The sequence below is a fragment of the Nerophis ophidion genome, linkage group LG23, assembly GCF_033978795.1.
Source record: "Nerophis ophidion isolate RoL-2023_Sa linkage group LG23, RoL_Noph_v1.0, whole genome shotgun sequence".
In the NCBI taxonomy this organism is placed as follows: domain Eukaryota; kingdom Metazoa; phylum Chordata; class Actinopteri; order Syngnathiformes; family Syngnathidae; genus Nerophis; species Nerophis ophidion.
The window spans coordinates 3,746,170-3,757,882 of NC_084633.1; the positions used below are offsets into that span (position 1 = coordinate 3,746,170).

The 11,713-nt window shown below is 39.9% G+C and overlaps 1 protein-coding gene across 1 annotated transcript in view; it reads right to left on the bottom strand.

Annotated features, from left to right (window-relative positions):
- The window catches only part of adsl (adenylosuccinate lyase), a 30,301-nt gene extending 18,820 nt beyond the window's left edge, over positions 1 to 11,481 (bottom strand). Inside the window, exon 1 of the mRNA XM_061885142.1 lies at positions 11,199 to 11,481. Within this exon, the coding sequence (XP_061741126.1) occupies positions 11,199 to 11,342 (144 nt within the window). The 5' untranslated portion in view covers positions 11,343 to 11,481. The remainder of the gene's footprint in view (positions 1 to 11,198) is intronic.
- Positions 11,482 to 11,713: the final 232 nt, after the last annotated feature.

The following is an 11,713-nucleotide window of genomic DNA, read 5'->3' on the forward strand; positions in this document are numbered from 1 at the left end:
ACTTAATCTCACTGCAGGATATAGGTCACTAAAGTCTGGCTGCTGTCTACTGTTACCGAAACATTCTTAGGCACGCTGCTTTTACACGCAACCTGCCTAAGCAGTGTTAGCTGAGCAAAGTTAAACATGTGCAAAACTTATGAAAAAGAGTCCAAACATGTAGTGGAGCCAATAAGTGTAACAAACAGGTAATGTGGGATGATGCATGTAAATAAGCAATCGTCACCAGTTTACCGTCATGTCTCCTTTAATGCAATCATACTGAAGTTTCTCCCTATTATGCTTACTCATACTCTGACTAACACACTATTTAAATCTGACTAATACAAATGTATATTTTTTTTCGAAGTTCTGTCCAGCCACTCAGGAAAATAATTTTTTCATCTCTAGTTTTACATTTTGAGGAAAGTTTTTTTTAATTATTATTTATCTTTAAAGTTATGTACATGTAGATGCTGTATCCCGACAGATCCATTAAGAGTTTGAGCAGAAATATGTTCTATAGGAATTAACTATATACAATAACACATTAACAATATTATGTGTCAAATGTTTTTTAAAGTAATACCTTTGTGACATGAAAAAAACACAAGTAATGTAAAAAAAAAATTATTGTGTTTACTTTTTAATACAAAAAATAAAACACAAAGCAGTTTGGCTAAGGAAGATGAAGTCTATTAAACAAGCGTTGTTCTTCTCCAACTCCCCCTTGTGGTTCTATACAACAGTTTGGCCAACAACAACAAAAAACAGGAGTGAAATCTCTCACATCGAATACACAATCGTCACAGCCTACGTTCAGTTCGATGAGATGACAAAACATTTTAGCGAGTATTGATGTTATTTAAACACTGATACAGTTAGCAGGTAAATAAAAGACAAGTGAACATCCCAGTCAACAAACTAGACTATATAAAAAAGTTGTGACAATGGTCACGACACATCACCTGCTGCATGTTTCCTCACATCGTTAACTCTCCATCACAGCAGCTGATGGATGCTGTATTGACAAAATAAAAGCAACATCATATAGTTGTTGTCCTTCACTGTTTACTTGTAGTGTGGGAACAAGTGCGTCTGTCTCCAATATTGTACACACTTGTTTCCATCTAACAGCGGTGTGCTCTTAAATGCACGACGGAAAGAGAGGGAAAATGACTGTAGCGTCCCAGAAGAGTTGGTGGTGCAAGGAATTCTGGGAATGTGTTCTTTTGTTTTGTTGCGGTGCAAATATTCTGCCAAAATGTGTTTGTCATTGTTGTTTAGTGTGGTCTCACTATATGGCACAGCTTTATGACAGTGTTGGCTTTGTTTATACGGAAACTCTGTGTGACATGTGTGGCTGTTGACTAAGTCTTCATTCACTTGCGTATGAGTGTCAAAGTTAACATGATCATTAAGATTGACTTCCATCAAGGGGGTAGGTTTGATTTTGAGATTGGTGGGGACACAAAAGTGCTCCAAGGCAGCACTCTGAAAGTTTACTTTTTTTTTTTTTACATTAGCAATCAGAATTTCACGTCATGCAGATGTTATAGGGTAAAGCAACTAAAATGAAAGCAAAGGAGACAACTTTGAAGAGTTTTCATCTTTAATCTTTAGTGTAGGGCTGTAGTGCAACTGTGCATCATACTGTCAATTAACATAGCCTACTGTCCATCAACAACATTAGAAATACATTAATGCAATACAACATTGTAAATAAACATAAATGAACTGTTAAAATCTTTTCCCCAACTTGTGTCTAAATCACTCACAATTTTTTCCCTTCATCTACTTCTTTCTATTGCTGCTTTTGTACTGTAAATATGTTTGTCATTAATACTCAAATACAAGCAGATTAGTGTCCACTGGTTGTTCCTATTTGAAAGAGTCAAACACATGCCTCCGCCGGTCTGTAACAGAAATGAACTGCTGGCAGATTTCTCTCAGGTCAGTATTGTCCAGTTTTCCCTGATGGACATGGCACACAGCAAGATTGTTCAGTCTTACTTGTGTCATGGTGGTTCTAAGCCATGTTTTAAGTCTCCTTAAAAATGATAATCCAATGAGGTTGTATTGTATTTCCACCACAAAGTTGTGTTAATTTGTATTTTCAAACCGTTGCTACACAAATACATGAAACTAAAAAATTATTTGAAAAATAAAACGGAAAGGTGAAATCCGGTGATCTGATTGGCTGTTAACCGTGGTTTAAATATTGAGCACGGCTACTATTCTAAAGCCTTATCACAGCGTAGGCTATCACTCCGCCTCAGGCACATATGACTGGTATGAATGGAAGTTGTTGTCATGTAACCATGACAACGGACTGTTGCAGTCTGTAGTAAAAGACAGCTGATGTTTTTACGATGTTAAAAAACGGACTAAAGTAGTTGAATTCACATGTTCAAGGTTAACGTTCACCTCCGGGGAGGGTTAACAATGGTAGAGGGGACTGAGCATTGACTTTCACTTGAAAAAAAGCGGAGGAAAAGACGAGATGCAGTGCTAATTTGGAGCTAACGTCTGGATAGGTGGGACTATTTTTTCCACAATGAGGCTATTTTATTGGACAGCATGTATTTTTGGTTGAATAAAACTACATTAAATTGATTGAGTATTCCTATTTCATATTGACTTTATTGGTAACAGTTTTATAAAAGCAATATATCACTCCAGTCCATGGTATATGCTCATTATAGCACTCTAAGGGGCGTGAGTGGAGTGATATATTGTTGAATTATTCAATATTGTTGAGCCTCTATACACCCTTGAAGTAACTTACAGTTTGACTCCAAAAGAAGTCTCTTATATCCAGTTTTCTTTTCATTGACATCCTTCAAAACCTACAGCACACATGCACGTCCGGTCGCTAGCAACTAGCATATAGGCTAGCTTTTACAAGCAGGAGTGACAGCGGGGACAGCCAATCAAACGTAAGTTAGGATGAAACTGGCAACCAATCAGGGGGCGATATTTAGGTTAGAGGCGGGACTTCTAGCAGAGACCGACATTTAACCCTTTCTGTGCCATAATCATTGACTAAACATTACGGGCACCGGTTGTATTGATACTGACTACGCAGTAGCGGCTGGATATTGGTAGGGACGTGTCCCTAGCGTCCCTATCCAATTCTACGCCCTTGACTTCCATCATGCATAGTGGCAGCTTCTCTTCTCATCCTCAGCTAAAGGCCGTTTGTATTCCGTCCAATGCCGCATGGTGTGAAATTAATCGCCTGGCTCCGTGTTAATTAAACAAAGTAGACGATATTACCACCCATATGGAATTTGATCAAAAATTATCATTATACCGTTGACCATTACATCCCTAGTCAATTAACAATTGAAAAGGCAAGGGCGGTCATGGCATATTCTTGCCGCAAATGTTGGACAATTTTTAAGAGAATTACGGCAAATGAAAGGGCGGTCCCGGTTTTTGTCACAGTTGCCGTGGTTAAATTCGAGCCCTGCAGTTATACTTTACAACAGTGAAGCGTGAGACATTTCTCTTGTTGCCCTATTAGTATTTAACTTTATTAAATGGATATATTTAGTGTTTGGCGAAGCGGGACTGGAGCAGGAGGGGATAGTACGAAGAAACAAAAGAAGACGGGGGGAAATTGTGGGGACAAGAGGAGAACAACAACAAAAAAACAACAACAGAACAACATGAGCAAATAGAATATTTACAAATATGACACCAAAAATTATAAAGAACCAGTCAATGAAGTAAATAGTAATAACACAGTAATGACCATAAACATTATTGCACTACAAATGGGACAATACAAATTAAATAGAAATAAAAGTAAGCATGCACGTTGCGCAGCACACTCACTTTTTTTCGATTATTTTATTTTCACGATCGTAAGAAGCCATAACCAAAATTCAAATCAAAATTCTATTAATTTTACAGCTATAGCGTGAGCATTTATGTAGGTATGAATTGTATTTGCATATGTATGTATGAATGTGCGTACGTATGAATGGATATAAGTCTGTTTGTATGTAAGTGCGTAGGTATGTATGTAAGTACGTACGTACTGTATGTATGTTAGTTTGTAAGTACAGTATATTTGTCTCCCAGTATGTGCGGGGGCCAAAGTACGACCCCGACCACCAAGAAAGCCCCACTCAAAACAGTAGGTTCTGCACCGAGGGAGTACGCGAGCACCGGCCCCACGCAGGCAGGTCAACAAATGAGAGGACCCCCACGACCGGGTCCACAACAGCGGGCCGTATACAGACAGGCCTGGTCAAGGACAAGGCACGGGAGAAGCAGGAGACAACTAGCTTCCGAGCCAGCAAGAGACCACACCATACATGGACAGAAAGACTGGACCCCCCCATCCTGAGGGGCCCAGAGACTCCCTGCAGCCGGACGGAAAGACTGTCCCGCTCCACCAGCAACCAGACCCCCACAAACCCAACCCCCACCCCAGCCTAACAGGAGAGCACGGCGGCGCTCGGCCCGGGTCACGCCGCCTCACCCAAGACGGCTGCAAGAGGACCGCCCAGCTCAGGCCCACGGGAGCCACCAGCCCCAAATACACTAATTATAAACTATCAGCAGCGGCTCAACGACCCTTGACCCTAGTAGTGAGAGAGAGGCCGGAGTCATGGGGTCAATACTTTACAGCGTCCAAGTATTTCCACATAAAGAAGCACCACATAAAAACAACCGCCCCAATAATGAATAACTTCAACAGTTTGAAATCACAAAACTACACTCAGCAAAATATGACTAATTTTTTTCCACCTAAAAAAAATTTAAAATAATTTTGTGTTTTTTTTTAGCAAAGTTAAACTAAATTAACAGCTTTGTGCACTGTTTTGCACTCTATGGCATGGCACTACAAGAAAGAAACCTTCAAACTTTACCTTCTATTCAAACCATCCGTTGCAATTATTAGTGAATACAAATGTACTCAGCAATGTCTTAAACTCGATTTTTCTCTAAAAGGTTACATTTCTCCTCGTTTGTTCATAAGAATTGATGTACATTCTTGGGTAGCAGGTTAGGTTTTGCTCCAGACATAAATTTAGCTGTTTGCAAATGCACCAAATTATTGAATTTCAATATTTTTGATTATATAAATAAAAAGGGTTGAATGTACTCTTTATCCAACATTATTCTAACTAGTCTTGTAACACAGTTAGTGAATGAAGCTTACCTTTGTAGTCATTTCCCATTATTTCTACACAAAAACTCAGATATAGTAACACAAGCAAGTAGTAGAGAATACGGAGGGATTTTTGGTTCAAAAGATCAGTCTATCCATTTTCTACCGCTTGTCCCTCTCGAGGTTGGTCCAAAACATATTTAGCTTTATTCATTGACATATTTCTTGCCCCTTTATGCAACCAATCTATCAATACACCCAAATATGTTTTTTTTTTACTCTTTTAAAATCAACGGAGTTATTATATCTGACATTGTGGTTTTCATTAAATAGTAATTAACAGGTTCATTCAGGGCCCTGCGATGAGGTGGCGACTTGTCCAGGGTGTACGCTGCCTTCCGCCCGATTGTAGCTGAGATAGGCGCCAGCGCACCCCGCGACCCCACAAGGGAATAAGCGGTAGAAAATGGATGGATGGATGGATGGAGGTTCATTCAGGATAAATGATAGACACTGTGGTTTTCATTAAATGGTAATAAGGACATAAATTCAGGATAAAAAATATCGGACACATGGTTTTCATTCAATTGTAATGAATTGATAAATATAGATCAGACAATCATAATAGATTATATCAGACACTGGTTTTCATTAAGAAAGAATAAATAGATACATTCAGGATACATGAATGTATCCATCAGCCAATATTAAATAGATTAATTATATCACTGTAGTTTTAATTAAATATTAATAGAAAGATGAATTACGGATAAATGATATTAGACACTGCGGTTTTCATTCAATAATACATATTCAGGACAAATTATGTAAGAAAATGTGGTATTCATTAAATAGTACTAAATAGGGATGCAACAGAATTAAAATGTCACAGTACGATATTATCAGAGTATTAAAACCACGGCATTGTCACTGTATTGTTTGAAAAAAATAAAATAAAATTAAAATGCCATAGTATGAAAAATAAAGTGGTAGGAATGTTTAGGATAAGCACACTTAATGTAATTGAACACAAACATGATGGTCAAATAAAATCTAACCATTTTCATTACTACAAACAAATGTATTTTTAGTGCAAAGAATATTGCAGGAACATCCACTGTAGTTTGTAAGACGCCAACGCAAAAGCACCAAAAAAAACCTAGACCCACTGAGTTTTCGTTTTATACAGTCACACCTCACAGGATTATTGTTAAGATTTTGAAACCGCAACACTGCGGTATCTACAATACTATTACATCCATAGTACTAAATACATTAATTCAGGATGAATGATACCAGACTCGGTGGTTTTCATTCAACAATAAATGGATAAATTAGGGATAGATTGTATCAAACACTTTAGTTTTCATTTAATATAAATAAATATATAAACGCAGGATAAATTATATCAGACACTGTGGTTTTCTTCCAATTATAAATGGATAAATTAAGGATAAATCATATCAGGCACCGGTTTTCATTACTAATAAATACATACATTCAAGTACCTCGGAGTCTTGTTCACGAGTGAGGGAAGAGTGGATCGTGAGATCGACAGGTAAATCGGTGCGGCGTCTTCAGTAATGCGGATGCTGTATTGATCCGTTGTGGTGCAGAAGGAGCGGAGCCGGAAGGCAAAGCTCTCAATTTACCCGTCGCTCTACGTTCCCATCCTCACCTATGGTCGTGAACTTTGGGTTATGACCGAAAGGACAAGATCACGTGTACAAGCAGCCGAAATGAGTTTCCTCCCTTAGAGATAGGGTGAGAAGCTCTGCCATCCGGGGGGAGCTCAAAGTAAAGCCGCTGCTCCTCCACATCGAGAGGAGCCAGATGAGGTGCTTCGGGCATTTGGTCAGGATGCCACCTGAATGCCTCCCTAGGGAGGTGTTTAGGGTACGTCCAACCAGTAGGAGGCCACAGGGAAGACCCAGGACATGTTGAAGACTGTGTCTCTTGGCTGGCCTGGGAACGCCTCGGGATCCCCCAGGAGGAGCTGGACGAAGTGGCTGGGGAAAAGAAAGTCTGGGCTTCTCTGCTTCGGCTGCCGCCCCCGCGAGCTGAAATCGGATAAGCTGAAGGAATATGGATGGATGGATGGATGGATGGATTCAAGATAAAGGGTATTAGCCTCTGTGATTTTCATTAAAATAGTAAAATAGATAACTTCAGGATAAATGATATGATTTATATCAGACACTGTGGGTTTCATAAAAAAATTACATGGATGAATTCAGGATAAAGTATGTCAGACCCTGTGGTTTTCATTAAATAGTACTAAATAGATGAATTCAGGATATATGATTACGGACAGTGTGGTTTTCTTTCAATACCACTGAGTAGATTACTTCAGGATACATGACATCAGGCACTGTGGTTTTCATTAAATGATCAATGGATTAATTCAGAATAAATGATATCAGATACCAGGGTTTGCATCAAATTAAGTTAAAGTTAAAGTACCACTGATAATCACACACACACTAAGTGTGGTGAAATTATCCTCTGCATTTGACCCATCCCCTTGTTCCACCCCTTGGGAGGTGAGGGGAGCAGTGAGCAGCAGCGGTGGCCGTGCTCGGGAATCATTTTGGTGATTTAACCCCCAATTCCAACCCTTGATGCTGAGTGCTGAGCAGGGAGGTAATGGGTCCCATTTTTTTAGTCTTTGGTATGACTCGGCCGGGGTTTCAACTCACGATTGACTCTCTAACCACAAGGCCACTGAGCAGAAGCACCGATATAACTTACACCCACCAATATTTTGTTTGATATTGTCACACGTCACAGGATTATTGTTAAGATTTTGAAACAGCAACATTGCGCCATCTATGATACTATTACATCTATAGTACTCAGGGTTTCCCACACATTCATTTATTTGTGGCGGCCTGCAACGAAAGAATTACGGCCGTCACAAATAAAGGTTAAAAAAATATATATATTTTTTTTTTCCCGGCTTTTGACTCGCTCGACCGCTCATAAAAGCAATAGGACTCTGTCTGTGAAAGGAGCTTGTTTATAAATATGTAAATATTATATAAATGTGTACATAAAGGTTTGTAATTATATTCCAACTACGCGTTCTTCTTGGTCATCACCGCATGTATCCACAAAAATATAAGCCCCACATATATCCCACTCCCCTTCCAACGCCCTTTGATGTGAATCCATTAGGGGCGATGGACGGATCGGCAGCGCCTGAAAAGCGGCAGCCCTCCACCATGGCCCCCACTCCCTCCCCTCTGTTGTGCTAGTCTCGAGATGTTGTAATATGTACAGCATTTGTGCTTTGCTATGGAGGTTTAGTGTAGATTGTATTTTTTTACTCATCCTTGCCCAGCGTTTACATTTTTACCATCTTTTACGGGGCAACTTGTGGCGACTCATCAGCGTTCCTGTTCTGTAACCCTGTACACGGTTTGTTAGTCTAATCTTAAACGGGTTTGTGCTGAAAACCAAGTTTGGTTTAGGGCTGGGTGATATATCGATATGTCACAGGTTTGTCTCTGTGCGATATAGAAAATGACTATCTCGTGATAATCGAGTAAACGTTCTCACACAGTTGCTTTTAGCTGCGGGCATTACACTGCATGCATTTCCCACTGTTTCTTGTCTCTCCTTCTCATAGAGACTAAAAACAAGCACAGTTTCTTACATACGTCACGTGTGGAACTTCACACGCTACCGCAGAGCAGACAGGTAGCGGCATGGTAATGTCAGCTGTGGTGCTAACACAGCGGTGCGAGTGGTAATTTAAGAGAGAGGTGCGAATCTGGTAACAAATGAAGGAAGAAATAATTCCCAAGAAAAACAGCACAGGGTCCATTGTCTGGCGGTGATTTGGCTTCAACCGGGAATATGTTGAACAATTATGCGGCAAAAGCGTTGCTACAAAAAGTAGCACCACTGCTTCATTTGAAAAGTCACCCACTAGAGAATGAAGAGTGCTTGAAACTCTGCATGTCGACATGTCCGGCCAGTGCAACACCAACAAAATGCCCAAGCAACCATTTACACATCATCAGCGTATGAAAAAAATAGTCAACAACAGAAGGCGATAACGTCCACAGGAACCTACACATAGCGAAGGACATATACTATTTGATTTCCTATTCCGTCCATCCATTTTCTACCGCTTATTCCCTTTTGGGGTCGCGGGGGGCGCTGGCGCCTATCTCAGCTACAATCGGGCGGAAGGCGGGGTTATGCAACTCATTTTTATTTGACACCTATTGAAATAAATTGTGTGACATCATGCACAAAAGTGCACTTTATTTGTTTCAAACTATTGTTCTGTACAAAAAGTTCACTTTAATTTAGTGTTGTTTTGAGATTTCATTTTAGTGACATGCACAATAGTGCACTCATAGCTTGTTTTAAAATGTCTCTGACAATCTTGCACTTTCTGTTTTGGAAATGACATGAATGTTTGTGCCACCGATTAATAACTGTTTAATAAATACAGTTTTGGTAAATTGGCTTAGTTGATATTTCCCTCTCTGCATGAAAGTTTAAAATAAGCAAATATTAATGAAATACGAACAAGAATGTTTTAATGTAGAAACATATAATCATCATCCTGCTGTGATTATATGCATCAAGTGTTCATTCAAGGCTAAGGCAAAATATCGCGATATATATCGTGTATCATGACATGGCCTAAAAATATTGATAAAAATAAAGGCCTACTGAAACCCACTACTACCGACCACGCAGTCTGATAGTTTATATATCAATGATGAAATCTTAACATTGCAACACATGGCAATACAGCCGGTTTACTTTACTAAATTACAATTTTAAATTTCCCCCGGAGTTTCTTGTTGGAAACGTCGCGGAATAATGACGCGTATGATGACGCGTGCGCGTAACATCTCGGGTTGTAGCGGACATATTAGCCCAGCATCACACACGGCTAAAAGTAGTCTCTTTTCATCGCATAATTACACAGTAATTTAGACATCTGTGTTGCTGAATCTTTTGCAATTCGTTCAAATAATAATGGAGACTATAAAGAATCATGCTGTTGGTGGAAAGCGGTGGATTGCAGCTGCCTTTAGCACCAAAACACAGCCGGTGTTTCTTTGTTTGTTGTGAAGCTTTAACACGGAGCGGTCAAGTGAACATGTTTTTCTACGTCAACCAGCAAGTTTTTGGATGGGAAAATTGTGATATTAAGTCGGCTCTTACCGGAGACTTAAGTGGATTACTGGACCTCCTTCTGCAGCTCAAAATGGCAGCTGTGATCTAGGCTTCTCTGAGAGACACTGGCGTTCACCGCAGCCCTCCGACTTCCAGGTATGACTTTACAATCTCACTAAAACACTATTAAAACAATAAGCAGATAAGGGACCTTCCAGAATTATTCTAGTACAAGTGTCTAATTACATTTGAAACGCCGCCTGCCGCCGCCTGGAGCCGTCGCCTTTTCTTTTTTTCATCCATGAATCTTTCATCTTCGCTCAAATTAATGGGGAAATTGTCGCTTTATCGGTCCGGATAGCTCTAGCTACTGCTGGCTATGATTTTAAACAATATGAGGATGTGAGGAGCCCTACAAACCGTGACGTCACGCGCACATCGTCTGCTATTTCCGGTAAAGGCAAGGCTTTTTTATTAGCGACCAAAAGTTGCAAACTTTATCGTCGATGTTCTCTACTAAATCCTTTCAGCAAAAATATACCAATATCGCAAAATGATTAAGTATGACACAGGGAATAAGCGGTAGAAATGGATGGATGGATGGATGGACATGGAATGGACCTGCTATCCCCGTTTACATAAGAAAATCTGATTTCAGTAAGCCTTTAAAAAAAGGTCAATAAAGACCTACCTACCTACCTTAATAATAGTACAATTGAATGTAGTGTTTAAAATAAACAGAGCTGCCAGTAACTATAAATCATTCTGGAGGAAAACGGTTAGTTATATTTGTATATTAGGGTCGTGTAGCAGTCACGTGTTAGTTACTATATTTGGAGCAGGGTATTGGATCGGTCTTCTTTAGGAAGGTCGAATACATAAATGCATGTAAAGTAGGACAAAAAGTACTTAAGACTTAATTTGAAGAAGTTATTATTGTCCAAACCTTCTCAGCCTTAGCGAGGTAGATCCACAGCTTCCTCCACGTTGTGAATTTCTTCCTGTCGCTGAAGTTGTAGGCCATTTCCTTGCTGGCATATCTTGACACCAGTGGCGAACGATACTTCATAAATTCGTCCGCTCCCGCCATGGTTCTTAACTGAAGTGGGAGGTTGGCCCGTCCACAAACACGAAAGCCTCCCGCACGACGAGTGGGAGAGAGAAAAAAAACAGCCAGCGACGCCTCATTAGTTTGTCATGCGTTTTTACGACACTTTAAGTCAGCGTGCGGCGCGTAGGGGTGTGACACTCGTAACGAAATACGGCAAACCGCCGTCAAATAAGGACGCAAAGAAGCCGCGGTAAAGTCTTCTATCCTTAAAATCTATGGTGACTCAGGATGTTTTATACTCAAATACTACCCCTTGTCCGAGAAACCTTAATATTGAAGATGTTCATTTCTGTGATGAAAAATGTTCCAACAAATATATGAGGGCAGTTTTAGTGATATAATATTTTCCG